At 36.5% G+C, this 21,533-nt stretch overlaps 1 protein-coding gene across 2 annotated transcripts in view; it reads right to left on the reverse strand.

Annotated features, from left to right (window-relative positions):
- Positions 1-3,515: 3,515 nt before the first annotated feature.
- Positions 3,516-21,533, reverse strand: part of LPCAT (lysophosphatidylcholine acyltransferase) — a 38,046-nt gene continuing 20,028 nt past the window's right edge. Inside the window, exons 3-11 of one of the 2 annotated variants that reach the window (XM_028173318.2) lie at positions 14,569-14,780; positions 8,588-8,700; positions 7,846-8,000; positions 6,854-6,991; positions 6,167-6,292; positions 5,730-5,874; positions 5,475-5,576; positions 5,138-5,279; positions 3,516-4,634 (exon numbers count right to left, since the gene is read on the reverse strand). In XM_028173318.2, the coding sequence (XP_028029119.1) occupies positions 4,549-4,634; positions 5,138-5,279; positions 5,475-5,576; positions 5,730-5,874; positions 6,167-6,292; positions 6,854-6,991; positions 7,846-8,000; positions 8,588-8,700; positions 14,569-14,780 (1,219 nt within the window). In that variant the 3' untranslated portion in view covers positions 3,516-4,548. The remainder of the gene's footprint in view (positions 4,635-5,137; positions 5,280-5,474; positions 5,577-5,729; positions 5,875-6,166; positions 6,293-6,853; positions 6,992-7,845; positions 8,001-8,587; positions 8,701-14,568; positions 14,781-21,533) is intronic. The other variant, XM_028173317.2, reaches the window with a different exon arrangement.

The raw sequence follows: 21,533 nt of genomic DNA on the forward strand, positions 1-21,533 counted from the left end.
TGGTAGCCTAAGGGGCTATTCCAGCTATGCTCTGGCTGGTAGAAAAAAAACAAAAAAAAATGGTAGAGGACCTCGCAGGGCCCAACCTGACTAAACTCTACAACCGGTTCCAACAAGAGACAAGCTCCTAAAGAGAACAGGCGTGACAAACACAACGAGAATTTTCTTTTTAATGTATTTATTTGTTTTTGGCAACATTGCAGTAATAAAAAAGGAATTTAAACAAAACCAGAATAAACTATAAACATAAAAAAAAACATTTTATTTTATAATACTTCTATTGAGCAAACGTTTCTTGACAGTTTCTTTACAACCGCCACATTCATATGACATCACTTTTTTTTAGTGCTTAGTTGGGTAGAAGCGTAACTGACCCACCTACTGTTAAGTGGTTAGCGGACACCATAGACATCAACAACGTAAATTGTAAAATTGAATTCTTTTGAAACAGTGAACAAGAGTCTTTCAGTTTTCGCGACTCGTAAAGATTATAATTAAAAGAACTTTTATATTTGTGTTTAACGTTTACTATTTTAATTTTAAAATTTGCAAATTTCCCAGTTTTCGTGGCCATTGACGACTAAGATGTCGTCGGTAGTTATTTGAACATTTTAATGGCCAACGAAAATAATAGAGTGAGACTAACGGACAAAACAAATGTCACAACAAATTTTGTCCTTAAACCGGAAAATCTCAAACATTTATTATAAAATATTAATTAATTATTATTTTTCTTGTTGTGAACCGAATCGTGATTCTAATCGCTTAGATTCAAGAATCGTTTTAAGAAGAATTTTACTGGTGGTAGGACCTCTTGGGAGTCCGCGCGGGTGGGTACTACCACCCTGCCTATTTCTGCCGTGAAACAATAATGCGTTTCGGTTTAGAGGGTGGGACAGCCGTTGTAACTATACTGAGATCTTAGAACTTATATCTCGAGGTGGGTGGCGCATTTGCGTAGTGGATGTCTATGGGCTCCAGTAACCACTTAACACCGGGTGGGCTGTGAGCTCGTCCACCCATCTAAGCAATAAAAAAAAAAAAGGAGTCAGGATAGCATTAGTTTGAAAAAGTAATCTAAATACGGCACGGATACAATTATAACAAAAATGTCTTCAGCAATAGGCAGAGGCTTGACTGTGCTCTTGGCACTGCTAATATCCGTGCGTGACATAAATAACATATCATCAAGTGTGCCGTAAACTCGTCTGCTGTCAATAGCAATCGCCATAAAAATTAATGAATGATTAGAGTAATCACACCTAATATGAACAGGATCGCATACCTATATAAAGAGACCACGGTAATTTAAATAGTCTTTATTTCTATAAACACACCTATAACAATAATATTATGTATATTTAAAAAAAAAACATAAATTAACAATAATAATGGAGGAATGTTATACATACTAGAACTAAATAAAGAAATAACATTAAAAATATTATTTGAACTATTTCTAATAAAATAGCTAATGGAAGTTTTCGTAAGCATATAATAGGCAGCTTCAAACGCGACGGTAAGAGATGGAGTCTTGTTTATGTCAAAAGATCAAGAAAGAATGGCCTTTCTTTGAGGTTAACTTTTCTTTCACACTGTATTTTAAGGGGATCTAAGAAAGGACAGAATCCAGTCACATATGCACTATTTTTTTAAATATAAGGATGGTTCATTATTGGTTCTACTGCTGTGTATTAGATATGTGGAGTACAGTTGATACTGCTAACCTAGTGGATCTTATTGTAGCCGATTTGACCAAATGACAGAATTCATACAAAATAAGATTGATAAAGAAACGCTAAGGAGTAATGATAGGAAATCCACTTTCTTTGAATAAATTCAATCAAACATTACGATTTATTTTTATTTTACGATTATTATATTTTTGTGATGTGAAATACCCGCAGAGGGAAATAAATATAAATATCTGGTCGATTCGACCCTGAACTAACAAATTGTCGTATATAGACTAAAACGATTATCTTACGTACAATAAAACAATATCACAAAAAAAAAAACTAACAAATCGAACAGATGAACAGACAGATTTACTGTTTCGTTTTATTAATTTCATTATAAGCGTCAGATAAAAACAAACTTCATTAAAAAAACTTCAGAGGTGTCAAGGGACACCCGGATGGAACGAAGTTCCTTTCGATTAATTAGTGAAGGAATTGTAATTTTTTTTTTAACTTATAATAATAAATTACGGCATTATGAAGAAGAAAAAAACAATACTATGAACTAAATTACTATTGTTGAAACGCTATCTCGAGAAACTGTACTCATTACGCGGACCAATCGGATACGAGCAATGTGACGCGATAAGCGCCTACACGTTGATTGGTCAGAATGACGGATCTAAAAAGTGTCGTGACAACTTTTCGTAAGAATTTTTTCCGTCTAGCCCCCTTTCACAACGCACGATAAGGAACTTCGTTCCAATAGATTTTAAGAAATCTACAAAGACGAATTGAGTGATTGATATTTGCATTAAAACAATATCCAGATAAATAACTTTGCAAGTAAATGGCAATTATTAAATGTATATAGAACAAAAACCCAAAATACTTTATATGCATTGATTTAAAAAGGAAACCGTAATATGTATTAAAAAATACATTACGTATATAATGGGTAAGCAAGTACCGAATTATATGCGATGAAAGAAAAATAATTAAATACACACCTATATATTAATGTTATATTAAAATTTTCTGTACGCACGCAATATTATTACGTAATTTTTCTGCTATTTGTACTTAGCGAGTCGCATTGGTGTCTTTTGCCACGAATTATACGGAAGTGAAGCCGCAACACAAACTTTACTAGTCCAAAAAAAGTCATTTGATTTGCGGCAAATACAGACAAACAGATGAAAACGCGTTTCTGTTAATACTTTGTATCATGCTATACGCTTATTAGTAATAATAGGATAATCAAGACAAACACATCCTACACGTGTATTTTTGGGAAAAATAAGTATTTATGTAATTATTTTTTCACGAATACACTATACTAAGATAGCTATTTGTTCTTATTGTTATTACCGTTTTTTCATATAGATACTACAACGATCAATTTAGTGAGATTCTTCACTGAAACAAAATTGTAGCAACATAATATTTACTACTACTGTAAATAATGTTTACATACATTGCACTACAACTAAATAATTTTGATTAAAAATACTTTTACGGTATTTATGTTTATTCAATTAATTTACGTATTAATTAGGATTATATTAAATAATTAGCGTAAAAGTTTTTTTAAACACGCCTAGACTTATCTCGAAACTGAAATAAAACTAAATAATACTAATTTTAAATAGTTACATATTTAAAACACTAAATAAAAATAATTTCTAAATAATATTTAGCTTCGTTTCAGCCTACCTAAATAACAAAACTTATCACATAGAATGGCTGCTTAAGTACTAAAAGGTACTGAATGAAAAAGCACTAACTTAATTAATGAGGTTTTTTTTTTTTTTTCAAAAGGAATTCTTTCAGAACTTTCTTGTTTTCAGACAGTGTTTGTCAATTGTCGGCTAATTACAATATCATTTTTTTTTACAATTTCGTACTTTTTTTTAAATAATGCTGGCCATTATTGATGTACAGGTGCCATTTCATAGAGTTTTTAATCGAATTAAATTTAAATTTGAATTACTTTCTAAATATAAGCTATTTGTAAATCTCAAATTATCACTGAAATTTAAGCTTTGTCTAATTGAATATAGAATTTTCTCAAACATTATTACATTACCACTATAATCTACTTACTAAAATGATTACGAATTCTTAAATTTAACTTAACAATTGACAGACCAATACAGACCTTATCTCAATCCGAATACAGATCATATTCAAAACTCGTACATTCTCACACGTTTTTGTACCTCAATTTTTATATTCCTTTTTAAATGACAGATATAAACTAATTTTATCGTTTAGAAAATACTGATCAAAAAATTAACACTGGAAGCGGTATTAATAATAATGAAAACATTACTACATATTACATCTAACTAAATACTTAAGCTACATTAAAAAGTATTGAGGATATAATAATACGTAAGGAACACTATCGCAATGTATTAAAGTGTTCGCTGAAAGGGCGCCAATGAAGGTGGCGCCACTGTAGCAAGTGGAAAGATTTTAAAAACACTTGCTACACTAGCGCCACTTCAGTAAGTCTTCCAACAATAACTCGCTGTTTACAGATCCACACTTTTTCAACTTGTCCCCTATACAAGGTGTCCCTTACCTCTACCCTCCATATTAAAAAGGAAGTGTGTTTTTTTAAATCATAGACTAAGCACTAAAGATTTAAAACCACAGATTATCCTAAACGCATATGTACTTTTTTTTGTCACTGCGCTACTATTTGTATGATCTAAATTAAATTAGATCCGACCTTTGAGTGAAATCGAGATTCATAATTGATATATTCGTGTAATTAAGGTGTACGGACGATGCCCGTCGTTGACATACCGTTGCCATGTCAAGGTACTTGGCTGCAGACAGTCGGTATGTGAGGCCGCTCTCACTGCGCCTTCGGCTTGTGAGCTCCGTCGGTGGCGAAAACGAAAGAGAATTCTGAGCGTTTCTGAGCGAACGATATGAATTCATCTGTCGGGGATAGTTTAATATAATTATTATTTTTTTTTTATTAGAGGTAGAGGGGAAGAGGTTGACCGAAGACATGGATGGAGTGTATGAATGACGATATGAGAGAGAGAGAGAGAGGAGTGAGTGTTGAGATGACGGCTGATAGAAGAGAATGGAGGAGAAAAGTTAGCTGTGCCGACCTCACCTAGTGGTAGTGAAGAAATGTATTTTTTTATTATGCAGACGTCTATAGACAAGATTCTATAAAATGAACGCAGCCGGTACACAATACAATAGAGAATACGACCTCAAGCCTCAAGGTGGACCGTGAGATGGTACACTCATCTAAATAACAAGTGCGTGAAGATAAATTTCAACTAGTGTGCGAATCCAAATATAACTCCAACTACACTCTTTTATCAATTTGTCTCTTTTTTTTCACTGAACTTCAAACTCGGTTCTGAGCTTCATACTACTTGTACTTATGACGTTTGTATCCTACAACTAAATAAAGTATTGCTTACCGTAAGTCAAATATCCCTTCTCGTCCAGGTCGGCCTGGTGGAACGTATTGCTGGCGTCTTGCTGACACAGTCCAAGACATTTGCCGGTCACCTCTTCGAAGCCGGCAGAGTTGAGCCTCCCGGTCCGACCGGTGTCGTACAACTGGAGACAACACAGATCAGTTTGATCGACTTTTGGATATAACATGTGATATTCCTGGCAGCATTGTAAGCCCTCGTGTCTGTTTCTGACGTCAAAAAAGGGTTCCGGCTTGTTGGAACGGACAAAAGCGACAGCTCATCTCAGCTAATTAACATACTCCTCTATTTTTTTACTGGATTAAAAAGTAAAATTTACCTTCCAAGCATAATTGAGCACTTTAGATAGCGGCGCCTGCTGGAGGGAGAGGAAGACGGCGCACAACAGATAGTCGGGAAAGTACACCAGGCCACTGGACCTCTGGAAGGAAATTGTTAAATTATTGATATATCGTAAACGAATCAATAATTTAAACGATTTTTTTATTTTCTGGCTATCGTAAAGGTATGTTATAAATAAATTATAATATAACAATAAAATATATTAATAATGTAATATAATATTATAAATTACCTGGACAAATATTTCAAATAGCCTCTGCGTCTTTTGATCGTTAGGCACGCCGAGCCTCTGGCAGAACTCCTCAGCCGTGAGCCAACGAGCCCTGTCCTGCAGTCCCTGGGCAGCTAGGTGCAGCTCCAGTTGAGACCTCTCTAGACTGAAATTAAAAACTTACTATTTTCATTGGTTTTCTCGAGTCGTAGACATTTTTAAAATGTTATCTTGCAACCATTACTTTTTTTTATTTCATAATTTTCAAAGTTACGAATACTTTATCTGTCTAATAAATCTTATACTTCATAACGAGATATAGCTGGTTGCTAAATCTAACACTAAAATCTACAGAGTGCTTAATTTTTTCTGAATGCACATTCCATAGATTTTCTTGTAATCACAAGAAGACAAGAATCTAAATTTTGATGTTGAGAATAGTGTCTTCACTCTCTTACCCAAGAGCAGCTCTTAGCTCGCTGACCTCCCTGGCACACGGAGCTCCTGGTATACCCAGATTCTTGGCTCTAGCAATCAGTCGGCAGTCGTCGTAAGTATAATCTAATACTGGAACTCCTAGGGCTCTAGAAACAATAGGTTGGTATTCTTAATCACGAAATAGTTGTAGTATGTCATCTACATAAACACGCATTTTTGTACACCTGTAGTTCTTTGTGGTTGTTATAATATCGTGTTAAACAACCCGAAATAAATGAGATACTGACATTTTGTTGACTTCTTGAATTTTACATAAGTAAACAAGTACTAATATTACAAAACCTTCATTTGAAGATAGCCGATAGTTGTATCAAAAATCGTACAGTTCATGGCTTTAAATGTAGTTATTGCAAGATAGATGTAAACTTAATATCAAGATTGTTCTTAAGTAGCAATATTTGCAGCATACTTTTTAAACCAAGTTCAATGTATCCAATAGCTACATTTTATTAATCACTGGTTCCCCTCAATTAGATTAAATGGTCTACTATTTTATCATACAAACATATAATATAAAACTATTACGTTTTATACCTGTTTATAATTGCATGTATTAGTATTACATTACATTTAGCCGTCATCATTCAAATAGCAAATTAGAGGAGCACTATCAATAACACCATCGAGTGTGCCGTATTTGTACTCACTTAGCCATAACATCTCGAACATTCCTCGCATACAGTTTCGGATCTCGCTTCTCCTCTTCACTCGGATAGTATACAGGCAAGAACTCAATCTCACACGAGCTGTGTACTTGTGTCAGAGTCAGCCAAAGCAGCTTTAAACTGTAAAATGAGTGGTTACTTATATAATATAATCATGCACAAAGAGAGTCACACTGTAGTTTATATAAATTTATAAATTTATTTATTATAAAAAAAAAGAACACAATATTCCTAACCTAAAGGTACATGTTATTATCCGCAACATGCTTCGTCAGATATAATGTATTTTATACGGCATGTTGTATATTATGTTTAATTTATTAGAGCATGCCAATTACGCTAGGAATACAATGGTTCCTCCTTAACATTACTTGACATACTTTTAAAATTGTCGAAAATGGGTATTATTGACAATAATTAGAATGTTGAAGAAGTCATTACTCATCCCCAATCGTTATCTAATAACTAACCTGAGGAACCTATAGTCGATTGACTTTCTTTTGTCATCAACAACTATCAATGGACGGTTAGAGACATGTCATTAGAATCTTTCCAGATGCTCAAAACCGCAACATGATCCATTCATCGCGTGGAAGTTAGCTTGTTCCTTAGCCTCTCACCCTCAATTTTACCGGTCAGCATAAGACACTCGGTTGTCGGCATTCCTAAGAGAACGATGTATAACAGACTGATTTGGAGCATTTCTGATGATACTGTGAGTCCGTGGTATTACGAGTTGATCATTGAGCCTATATATTTCTGCCGCAAATCAATCAATCAAGCGCTCGATTTTGAAAAGTAATAGAACCGTTATTTTTATACAACTAGGACTTTAAGATGGTGACGAAACTATACTATGAGGAACTACACTACTAGTATACAGATTCCGGTACGAGAGACAGACACCGGTAGTAGAGAGCCAAAGGGCCACCGAAAGAGTCGTAAGTTTTTGTCTGAAATAAAAAAAATCTTACGCCCCGGGTCCTTCCCACGTCCAGGTAACCGTGTCCCTGGCATTCGGGTATCTGATGGTAACGGGCTGCACTGGAACTCCTGGGTAGAAGCCTCCAGGCTTGAACGTGATGAGACAGGAGCGATTCGTGCATGTGCCTTCAGGAAATATTAGAACCTGAAAATTTGAATTGAACTACATTTGCGGGGTTTCGCGTAATTAGTTATCAAGATTATCGGAATGTTGTTCAAGAGCCCACGATCAACTTACATCAAGCCGCCTCGTGAGGCTTCTAGAAACATTTCTTACATTTAACAAAGGAAATGAGAGTAGTATGGTTGTGCGGTTTGCATTGCTGTATTTTATATGAAGCTTTAGGTCTTCTACAAACAAAATATAAAATGAAAGTCTTACATATTTAATGCCTTCCTGGTCTAATGAGTAAGACACCAACTATTTTAGTTAACCTTATTTGAAATGTAATTCTTCTTAGCAAATATATCCTTAGGACGCGTTCATATTACTCCCACGATGAAAATTAAACCTTTAAATTTATAAAATTCTAGATTTGCAGATAGATCCTATGTCCCGTGTAGTGTTCCACCATGAAGGAATACAATTAATTCTTCGACCTCAAACAACTGCAATCACGTCCTAGTATCCAATAGTATCCATGAATATTCGTAATAACAGTATAGCAAGGAGATTTGAACCTTCTGCTTATTTATACAAGAGTTATTTCAAATGTGCTCTCTTTAAGATACCTGCGGCCAATCTTCCTTCGAAGTAGCTCGCTCGATAATTTCTTTAATCGTGTTCTGCCTCGAGTTTGGGTCGTCGCGCCAAACATATACGGGCTGTGTATAGTTTATCAATTCTGTAAACATAAACGCCCTTTGTAAACGAGTGCTTATTTCTCGTTGAAACTATTGTTAAATAATAAAAATATGTACAACTTAATCAATAAGTTAATTACTTAATCTACAATTTATTAGTTTGCGTTGGCAATCTAACAACAACCGTTCCTTGTTATTAGCACTATAGATCGCAAGCAAGCTGTCAAATATGAGCACCGAAGCTTAAGAAAGATTATAAACGTACCATGGTATAAATATTGAAACAAAAACAGATCACCTTGTAATTCCTGACAAAAACACACCATTCTTTTCCGCTACTGAATCGGTGGTAGCTTAATTGGCTGTTTCAGCTACGCGCGGACGGGTTGGTGAGCTCACGGGCTCAGCCCGAGAGAGTTTACTAACACTGGCTCTACCAAGAGCAGTGCTTCGCTGAATCTACCACTGGATCAGAATCGCGACCCACTGAGAAGATCCGACGAGAAACTCAATAGGTTGTATCCATGGGCGAAGTTGCACGTCGATACACATCAATAAAATAGTATAATATTTAAGTTTTACTTAGAGTTTTATTACGCTGAACTAAATTTCAAATACTCATAGCGTTCCATGCTAAATAAATCACCGTGATTGTACTAAATCTCTCCATCGCCGGCTCTAACCTTGTTGTTCATTTTTAAATAGTTTTTTTTGTTTGCGCTTTTCAAATAATACGTAGTAGTAGTGGTATTAGTAGTAGTAGTAGTAGTAATAAGTCGTCGTGGCCTAAAGGATAAGACTGGACGTGTATTCGTGTTGAGCGATGCACCGGTGTTCGAATCTCAGGCGGGTACCAATTTTTCTAATGAAATAATATACGTACTCAACAAATGTTCACGATTGACTTCCACGGTGAAGGAATAACATCGTATAATAAAAATCAAACCCGCAAAATTATAAATTGCATAAGTACTGATGGTAGGACCTCTTGCGAGTTCGCGCGGGTAGGTATCACCGCCCTGCCTATTTCTGCCGTGCAGCAGTAATGCGTTTCGGTTTGAAGGGTGGGGCAGCCGTTGTAATTATACTTGAGACCTCAAAACTTATATCTCAAGGTGGGTGGCGCATTTACCTTTCTGATGTCTATGGACTCCAGTAATCGCTTAACACCAAACTCGTCCACACATCTAAGCAATAAAAAAACACGTAATACGTTCTAAATTTGTCTTCAAGTAATTATAACCAGAAATCAGCGAGCGTGTTTTTTTAATGTTATTGTTTAAATTTTACTAAATGCTAATTATGCTATGCGTATAATCGCAGATTATAATATTGTGTAATAAAATGGAAATGACCGTAACGATCGCCTGAACTGTCCGTGACCTAATACAGATTGTGTATACGTTTCAATTTTATAATCCACAAGGGCTACAGAGTAAGATATCGTAATCGCGGTGGTGTAATTATCCCGTTATTTAATCCAGGGGCGGTTTCAGGCCGATCGTAAAACTAAAAGCCGAGCCGTTATGAACAATAGAAGGATAGGATATAGTCACAATCGATGACCCTAATGATTCCTGTATGACCTCCAATTTTTTCGTATATTATATGGTGCATTCGTATCGAGCGACGCGACGGTGCCGGTATTCGAATCCCAAAGGCAGGTAGGTCAATTTTTCTAATGAAATAAGTACTAGACAATTGTTCACAAATGACATCCACGATGAAGAAATAACATCGTGTAATAAAAATTAAACGGCAGATTTTTTGTTTGTTGCTGTGGTGGTTGTACGATCTCACAGCCCACCTAATCTTAAGTGGTTACTGGATTACTGGTGGCCTGAAGGCCTTTCCAGTTTCACCAGAACAGGTGGACGAGGAAAGACTCAGCCAGGAAGGGTGAGATTAGCTAACAGCTGCCCGAGCACCTTCGAAGGAGACCTAACAACTCAAGAGCAGCTGCTTCGCAAATGAATCTACTGCCGGATCGGAGTCGCGATCCGTTGTGAAGATCCGGCGAGAAACTCAAGAGGGTTGATGCATGGGCTGGGTAAAAAAAAAATTGGCTGGGTAAACTTCCGTCTGAAATCTTAACATAAAGGATTCATTTGTTAATGTTAGCATATTATACTTATATATTGTATATTTTCATGATTTCAGCATCAACTATACTTCCGTCTGAAGTCTTGACATAAAACAAAGGATTCATTTATTAATGTTTGTATATTTAGGTAAATTATTATAGCTAGATGGATGCAGGCAGCGCAGGACCGGTCTTTGTGGCGAGGCTTGGGGGAGGCCTATGTCCAGCAGTGGACGTCCATGGGCTGATAGAATAGAATAGAAAAAAAATAGATGGGAGACGAGCTGTACTGGTCGAACATCGCAAAAAAAGCCACCCACGTTTCAAATATGTAGATCTTAAGCCGTTAAACAATCAGAGCGTGCCAAGAAATTTAACTGGTTAATGGTGAAAGTGCGTGCAGCACTACATCGGCAAATGACCGATAGTTAAGAACGACCTTTTACGCAATCCGATTTACTTCAAAACGTAAGCCTAGATTTTGATGGATCTCCAATTCCAATTGTGTTGCTAAGGGAACCAATGACAGATTTTGAGGCAAGCTAACCAACCAGATTGTCTTAAAATTATCAAAAGGCTTAAAAATGGTGCGATTTTTTTCATTTACAGATGTTTTTGTTTGATTTCATTGTATTTCTTAAACTTCACTGGAGCCAACTTAATATTTTTTCCTTTGTTTTGCTTACGTGGGTGGACGAGCTCACGGCCCGCTTCAATGGTTAGCTGAGCCCATAGACGTCTAAAACCTAAATATCACCACCTACCTGGAGATATGAGTTCTAAGGTCTCAGTTTTTACAGTACAACGGCTGTTCCACCCTTAAAACCGAAACTAATTACTGCTTCACGGCAGAAATAGACGGGGTGGTGGTACCTAACTACCGTGCGGACTCCTAAAATGTACTACCAGTAAATTTGACCAGATTGATATCAGATCTCGAGGCAGAATTCATGTTGGTTGTCTACAGAATTACTTTATTAATAACTTGTGCATCGGTTAGCCTGATCTTCGCAAGCTACGTGTACCCTGCGATCATAGGGCTTCTAATACTGTAGTGTTGATCCAAGGTTAGACTATGTTAAATATAAAATCATCTTTATTTTTAAAGGGATTAGGTCTAATTTCCCATGTATGATTCCGCTCCATTTACAATTAATTTTTAACTTACTTGAGACACGTGAAAATGGTTGTAGGCAGTCAATGAATGAATATGAAATATCACGTGAGATACTCTACGTCCTTAGATGCATCTATTGGTAAGACGAAAAAAACCAAAAGAAAATCATTTCGCATAATATTACCTACTAATAAATAATAACATAATAATAATAAATTCGGATGGTAAGTTCAATGATCAACATTCTTTAATAGATCATTTGCATCTGATCGGTTCCAAAACACCACACTCGTCAATCCTGGAGCTACCCTTGAATCCCATCTACACTTTTGCTGGTGGATAGGCAAAGTGGACCACCGACAAACTAGTATCGACACTCCTCCACACGACCTCCATGAGCTTTGGCCTTTAATTCCTTGAAATATCGATATCAGTCAGATCATAACATCAGTTGTCTATATTAAAACATGAAATCAGGTTCTCAAATTCCTACTAGAAAGCAGATTTTTATTTTCATCATGTCCTATAACCTCTAGAGCAAAGCGCATCCATACACCCTACGACTCGCCAAAAGCTAAGAAAATTTATTTTAACTACACATACGGTTTTGAGTTTCGAAAGACCTCATCATTCAATGACACAGTGTTGCGACATGCCAGTACACTTTCGGATTTCATGCATATTTCAACAGCTGCGTGACATCCATTGATATTCTAACACGAGCACGCACAATGGTACAATGAAAAGATATCGAACCCACACGTGCACGTAATTCGCACTAGAGTTGTGAGTTATACCACATCTTCACCGTTTTTATATTGCTTACTCCTCTATTTTAGTTAACTATGAACTCTAAAACAAAATTTTAAATTCTATTAATCCCGATTTCGAATGTTTTCCTAAGTTGGAGTTGACGCTAATGTTGAATTCATTAGGACGGGCTATAAAATGTTATGGACTCGTATTTGTGTTTGAAAAGGCAACTACTAATATTTTAGCCAAACACGAAAACAAACAAATGTTATGATTTTAGCGTTCTATATTTAAATCCATGCAATTTTTTAATTAGCTTGCGCTGGCGTAAAGCCAGTCGGAATTTACGGTCAATTTATCAACCGTGCATTTTAACATACGTCACGTTCCGTCAAAATGTTAGGTTTCGAAAAAGTGAGACTGGATGATAGTCCATAGCGTCCACACGTTCACAATGACATTTGCCACTTTGAGAAGGCTGAACGACATGAGCTGGACGAGCAAATATGAGAACCCTCTTGTCGTGTCCGCTGGAAACTACATACCCGATCCTGTAGACCAAATGGTAAACCGTCGACGTCGCCCAAAGCACGTTATTACGGATCCTCCTTATCCATTAACGGTGCTTTTAGGCACCACAAGCACCGGTCAGCGTCCTCGTCGAAACCGTCGCTTGCGACGAAGGGCTCGACGAGCGAATTAACCCATAGACACAGACCACTGAGTTTCTCGCCTTCTTTCATTCGCGGATCTTCTCAGTGGGTCGCGTTTCCGATCTGGTGGTAGCTTCTGCGAAGCACTGCTCTTGCTAGAGTCAGTGTTAGCAACACTCCGGTTTGAGCCCTGTAAGCTCACCCACACACATTAGGGTGAAGCTGAAATAGCCTCTCAAGGCTATCAGCATAGGTAGGGAAAAAAGTGACCTTTAAGCAGCAATGATCGTTGAACTTGTACTGTCACCATTTCCACGAAGCATTGTATCAAATCGACTGCGATTTTCTAAAAGTTCCTATAGCCCCAGTGCGAACAAGGCTCCTTTGACATATTGGACTTCGACTTCACAGATTAGTGTCACAAAATTCAACGAACTTGTCTAGTGCGAAAGAAACACTTAAGGCACCGTTCAAAGCATTTGTCACGAGTACATTAGCTACGGATTAGTCTCACAAAACGCTCCAACAATGAACAACAAGTACCGACAAAGGCACTGTATTGTAATGTGACCTTAACACGTTTTGTCTGGGGCTAAAGCACGCAATTGTACTTTTTAGAATGTTTCTCTTGAAGACCGTTAAATTTCCATGAAAACTTCTAAGTAATGATTTAAATAAGACTTGGCTGCAGAGAAATAAGCGATACCACCGTTTTGTGTTCATTGGTTACCTAGAGACATGAAGGTGGAAATATCAATTACATTATCACCAGACCAGATCGCAAGCCTACGTCGCAATAAAAAGGCAAGATAGTAGTACCAGCCCCAAGTCACAGGAACACATATACAAAGTTTGCATACACTTGCGTCAACTCAATCAAGTAATATAATGATTCTAGTAAATAAAACAGAAGCTATTAGCTGATGTTGTGCAAGAATAAAATTTGTATTTCCTGAACATTAACGAATAATTAGTTTTGATCCGATAAAAATTCAAACCTTTCCCTCTCTTTGCCATCAAAGGCTGACGAGCCAACGGCCCGTCTGAGCGTGATCTTTATTCCTTGTCAGCAAAATCACTGCTAATCATCTATAAAGATCTTTCAACCCAGTAAAACATTAAAATACAAAATGGATCAAAACGAATGAGTATTTTAACACAAAGCCCAAAAACACCAATGTTTCCGACACCAATAAGATTGATATTAGTTAACATCAACTAGATTTTCGAAACAAATAACCAAACGTCCTGGCTAAGCTTCCATAGCCCCACCACCCAACTAAAGCCCGCCACCCGGACCTACTTCCAACGTAATTATCCATGCTCTCCTTTCTGACGATAACCGAAGACATTTTGGTGGCGTACACGATGCAGCTATCCAGGAACGAGGAGTGGGGAGCTACAACCAGGATTGGCGCCTCCTTCTTGCTGGCCTGGCGACCTCGTACCGTGATCGCCATCCCTCCAGCGAGATACGACATTTTCCCAATGAAACATATCAACGGTTTCAGAGACCTATAAAAAGAGTTGGTTGGTTATAATGAGGATTAATTGGGCTACTTAATGTTAACATTAAGTTCCTTAAGGAAACGTGACCTTCCTATCAAAAATTAGGGATTTGGATGTAATACTATTACTGTATTTCAAATTTCTTTATTTAAAAACATTATCACATTTTAGTGTTTTCTTTTGTGCCAGCGTTGGAAGATAAGTATCTGGAATAGTAAACTAGCCGGAATATAAGCTTTATTGCCGTCTCCTAGGGCCCAATCGTATTGCAGTCTATAAAACACTTCCTTGAAATTCGATGAAATATTCTCGACACAGAAGCTCAAGGTCAGGTCAACGTTTTGCAAATTCACTTTCCGATTCGTGTATAGTTTTTTTGTGTATCGTTTGACCCCGCGAGTGTCTTGAACTTTAGACCGTATTTTATTTTGTATTTCCTTTGGTTTTCTCGAATCGAACGCACAATTAAAACTATTTTTAACAGTTTGGTTTGGTATTTTATCATTTTCATTATTTCCGATTTTTACAGTTTTCGTGGTTGTTTTAATTCCGTAATTCGCATTAACATGGCAGATTTTAAAATATTAAATTTAAAAATAGAAAATCTAGCGGGCCATCTCGGATTCATTCATCATCATCATCTATTATGTTGACAGTTGGTTACAGTAATTATATAATACATGCAATTAGTTATAGAATATTTTCCTAAGCGACATTGGCTCCTAAAAATATACTATGACGAACACGATCGCTACGAAAACAGTGAAAATGAAGTGGCTGCTTGTACTAGGCCTTCAGCCAGTAGCAATTTAATGTTTTGTATAATATTCAAAACAGATCTGACGTGAAGCAGTTCACGAAAGATAAACAATTTCGATTTTTTATTACTTGTATTGATCAAGCCAATTTTACAAAGCACGTAAGACATTACGATCCGTGGCAATTTGAATACAAATATAAACATATTAATAGTTAAAACAACTACGATTTAATCTTGCGTTATTAATGCTCAATTGATTATTTCCGATGTTTAGAATTATTTACAGTTTCCGTGGTCGTAATCGTGAGTGACCACGAAAACTGTAATTGATACAATGATTAAACCGTAAAAGTAATTTTAATTAGGTCTACGCTTCGGGAAAACCGAAGAAAATACCTTTTTTTTTAATTGCTTATATGGGTGGAGAGCCACCAGGTGGGCCTGGTGTTAAGTGGTTACTGAAGCCCATATACATCTACAACGTAAATGCCGCCACCTTGAGATATTAGTTCTAAGGTCTCAGTATAGTTACTACGGCTGCCCCACCCTTCAAATCGAAACGCATTACTGCTTCACGGCAGAAATAGGCAGGGTGGTGTTACCCACCCGTGCGTACACACAAGACGTCCTACCACCAGTAAACCATAAGCATAGTGATGTAAAACTTTTCACTTCATTTGAGTATTGCTAAATTATATGAGTGTAGTTGATTTTGTACGAATGGATGACTTATAAAGTACGAACATTAATATGTTTATTTAATAAACTCTGACTTGAGTCTATTGAAACATTTCCACAACCAAATAAACTCACATAATTTTAGTCAATAATAAACTTATCGTATAACCTGACCTCGCGAATGTTGCTCACATTTCAAGTTAGTACTCAAGTCGACCTAAGTCTAGGTCATCCGCGGCGGAGTGCTGAAACTGCGGATCGATAATAGTTGCGCAGTCGAGATCTGAAATATCTTGAAACGTTCAAGTTTCTAAAATAACTGCTTTTTCGTAATCGATGAACCTAACCTAAATGAATGAATATGTGTTTGGAAAAAGATTTATTGTTTTGTGATCGAATTTTTTTTGGGAATCGCTATCTTTTGCATTTCGGTGATTAATAAAAAAAGGTATTTTGAATTATGCAGTTGTATTTGAAGTGAATTAATAATATTATATAGAAAATACTAATTAAATGTTCATTTTGCAATTTTTACGTTACAGTTTTTTTTGGCGGGCTTTCTGTCTGTACCACAGATAACAATACAAACATGTATGTACCCTATGGTCCACAACAAAAATATTAAAGATTACAATTTAACAGTCTTCGACGATTCTATTTATTAATGGATGCTGATAGGTTAGACCTGCCCTTGTTAACTTAAAATGATTTAAACACGACTCTTGAAGATATGTACGAGAATGTTGCCTACCCGTGCGATCTAAGAATATATTCTACTGACTCTAGTCAAATGATCCTAGATAGTTTTTCACGAGCCACAACAAGATTAAATGTTGTAGCGATAATTATTAAGCTATTGCATATATTTTATCGCGGGCCGTGAGCGCGGCTTGAGAACGGAATCGTGAAATTACGTAACGAAAAAAACCTTCCACCCCTCACTACGCCTACTATGTAGCTCGCGTTCAACACATTCACATGTTGCGCTTGTGTAGTGTTTAAAGTAAGAAGTCTAAACACCGATTTATGTACTATCAAAATATGTGATATAATTTCGTGGGTAACACGATAGCGCGATTCAGCGTCAAGCGCCATCTATCGGCGACAAACGGAATTATAAAATAGAAAATCATATTATATTGTTGTTTTAATATTAAATTATTATTGTCGATTTATAATTGCATAAGTTGATAAAAAATGCTATGCAATAGCTTTACCGCGGCAGTCTCCAAGTGCCACACGTCTTTTTTTGGTTAGAACCTCACGCCTCGCATTAAGCAAATTGTGATTAATAACTGTAGATCCTCTGGCCATGTAAAAATCGCATTATAAAAACGACGAACACAACTTTTTGTCGGAATTTCGTCACACACACTCACTGCGCGCCCTTCACTCCAACAACTGTTATTCCGCACGTATATATGTACGTAAAGGCATATCTACCATAACGGTTAAGATAACGTATTGAAAGCGACGTTGTAACGATTTTTTTTTTACTATATTATTATTACTGCGATTCAAAGTAGTGTGTCGGATAAAGGAATCAAAAATAAAATTTAATTTGTAGAATTTCTCTTTTATTGAAAGTAGACTATGAAGTCGTCGTGGCCTAAAGGATAAGACGTCCGGTGCATTCGTGTTGAGCGATGCACCGATTTTCGAATCCCGCAGGCAGGTACCAATTTTTCTAATGAAATATGTACTCAACAAATGTTCACGACTGACTTCCGCGGTGAAGGAATAACATCGTGTAATAAAAATCAAACCCGCAAAATTATAATTTGCGTAATTACAGGTGGTAGGACCTCTTGAAAATCCGGGCGGGTAGGTAACCACCACCCTGCTTATTTCTGCCGTGAAGCAGTAATGCGTTTCGGTTTGAAGGGTGGGGCAGCTATTGTAACTATACTGAGACCTTACAACTTATATCTCAAGGTGGGGGGCGCATTTAGGTTGTTAAAAGCAGCCAATTTTTTTTAATACGTTCGTAGTGCTACTTAACCTGTTAAAGTGCCACCTTGACATAAAGCCTATAAATGAAAGTCTTATCTACACTTTAATAGACTACTTATTGGAACCAAAAACGGGATTTTAAAAACTGTGACGTCATCACGTAAACGCAGCGGCAAACTTCGAAACTCCACCTTAAATGATTCTAAACATGACAAGTTAGTGTGTAACTGTACATACAATTTCTCGTGATGAGCGCCATAGATACTAAAAAACACGCTTACTTATAGCGAGATTTTAAATTACGAACTTGTGCGATTCACTTCTAAATTGTTTTTTTTTTTCTACGATTTCTATTTCTTTTGGGTAGTTGGTTCTACGACAGATTACCGACCTTCTTCACTAATGTGAGAGTTTAAAATCGCGTTTCTTATGAATGAATGAGCGAGTGAAATTGTGTACTTTGTAGTTTTGTACGACGTGCTACTCGCCACAAGATCGAAGCTATACAGAGATCTCATATGCCACGTAACCTTTGGAATAATTGAGTCTTCTTTACGATATTTTCTCGGAACTATGAGATACCCACCTCCAAGTGAGGTTTGACTAAAGACGTTACAGACGTTCATGAGTATCGGTAACTACTCTGATTGTCAGGGGAGTATATATGAGGCCGTCAGCGTAAAAGTGGCCTAAGCTTACCATAGTTAAATATTATGGAGCGATGAGGTTTAAGTTTTTAAGAATTTGAATTTGAGTAGGCAAAATAACAATACGCGCAAAAATAATGTTTACAAAGCCATCTGTTATCTATTGGTGAAACTATGGCTAGGCCGGTTTTGCATCAAAATTTGTTATATTTTAAATAAATTGCAATATACATAATTATAAGCATTATTATAAAAAATTGCGGGTTAGGCCACTTTTGCGTTGACGGTCTCGTATGTACGTTTATCTAATAAGTCAATAAAAATATGCCTACAACAGTCAACGATTTCCACGATTTACAACATGATCACGAATGACTTCTACAACTAAAGAATAATATCGGCTAATAAAAATCTAAGAGTTAAATAAATAATTACAGATTGCGTAATTACTGGTGGTTTGAACCGATAATTACTGGTGGTTTGAACCGATAATTACTGGTGATTTGGTTACCGATTTGAATGGTGGGGCGGTCGTTGCGCTATACGTTTGAGAATTAAACCTCATCCTTCAAGATGTGTAGCGGCATACATGTAATGATTTCTGTGGTACCCTGTAACCACTAAGCATCGGAAGGTAAGCGCCATATTCACTTTATACTTTTTATTAACTTTCACTAGCATACGATCAAGCTATTTTAAGCACTAACCTTAAAATCAATGATGTTAATGCATTATTAATGCCGTGAGCGGTAAACACATTTACGGAGACATGTATTATGAATCTGTGGTCCCTAATTAATACCATAGATTCATTATGATGAATAACAAAATATGTGGAGTGTGCCTAAAAAACTGTATAAGAAATCAGACTGTAGTATGAGAGGCATCCCAAAAAGACTTGGATGGACTGCATGAAAGAGGATATGCGAGAAAAAGGCGTAGGTGATGGCATATGACAGGCCTTAATTTAAATAGAGGACATACTACACCCCATTACATATGGGATGAGAGCAAGAAGATGAAATAACAATATACGTATCTAATGACCAAGCGTTCCGTTTTGAAGTCTGGGACAGCGAAGTGGAAAGTTTATAAGTGGGAAGCTTATACAGTTGGGACTTCGCCCTCACATGAAGAAGCAAAAAAATCTCGTTTAAATAAGTAATGAACGTTGTTACAATTTTTTTTTTTTTTTTATTGCTTATATGAGTGGACGAGCTCACAGCCCACCTAGATTGTATTAAGTTATATAATCAAAATAACGTAACGCTCATTTGAATAATTATTCGATTAAAAACATCGCGCTGACAGTGATATGTACCACTGTTGTTATACATTTTTTTACTTTGAAGACAAATGAGCGTTCGGCCCGCCAGACTGGGTTTAGTCAACGATACTCACGGACAGTACGTAACGCCAGTCCAGATCCTGGAGAAAGCTTATACGCCAATCCAGATGGTACGAGCCAAAAATGGAATTTGGAAACGGAGGGCAGATGAATATATTGATTCCAAGTAGTATGGATGAACTCTGTTCTGAGGGGCAAATGGCGCTATGACGTAAATTGAAAACGACTGAATCATTTCAATTCCTCAGAACACTCCCTATAATAAAGGCACAGAGAAAACAATTAAGTGCCTTTCTTGTCCATTACCTGTTTCCAAGCTTTAGGGCTGTCAATACAAACGTTCGGAAGAGAAACTCAGTGGGCTGCGTCTATGGTTTGCTTTATATAACAATGCCACATTTTTAATGAACGTTAACTGTATTTAAGTTAAGTTAGACATTTGTCAGTTCGGCTACTGCGGCCACCTCTAGCTACGGCTCCTAGATTATCTCAACACATCCGGTAGATTAGAATCCTCTCCTACCTACCTTCTCCCAAGTTCTTTCTAGCATCTGGTCTCCCATGCGCGCCAAAGCGTATCACTCACGATTACTTACCTAGGTCAGGGTCAGATAAATAGAAACTAGTTTTTTGAATATTTATTTTCAATTAAAATATTTTATATGTTAACGCCTGTTTGGTTTCTTTGAAAGTGAAATTATTGACGCTTGTTAATGAGCTATAACGGTCACCGGCCGACATACACCTTGAGCCGAAAGGACTCAAAGATTATAATTAACCAACTTCGAAAAAAGGAGGAATTTATCAAATCACTTTTCTGGGTGAGCTAATTTTGATGATTGTTCCTTTTTTTATTATAAGCTGATACTTCTCATGTTCCAATTAGATTTTATCAAAATCTGATCTGTTTTTGAGTTATCCTTAATAATGGATATTTGATTGACTACGACTACATTGATGATATTCTCATTTTATTATATTGAAGACGTATTTTTTTTTGTAGTGACTTTTGGATAATTATTGGTAAATCAGAAAAACGAATTATTGACTTTGTATTCCATTGGCAGTCACAAAACTGTTCTGAACGACATCTTAGATAAATAACAGGTTAAGTATTAACCTTTATTTAATGCAGTTTTGAACCGTATTCTTTGAAGGAGACGATTATATTCAAATCAATCTGTATTGACATATCAATAAAAAAATTATGTCCAAATGCACAGATTGCCACCTTTGATAATAGACGACTCATATGTGTATACATTATTGTATTGTATTTTTCGTAATAAATATTATTTTCAATTATTTCATGGTTCAGTTTGATAAACGTGCTCTTTCGGGTTACCGGGACTCATAAACGTCTTAATTTTAGA

This window comes from Bombyx mandarina, chromosome 11, assembly GCF_030267445.1.
Source record: "Bombyx mandarina strain Sakado chromosome 11, ASM3026744v2".
NCBI lineage: Eukaryota > Metazoa > Arthropoda > Insecta > Lepidoptera > Bombycidae > Bombyx > Bombyx mandarina.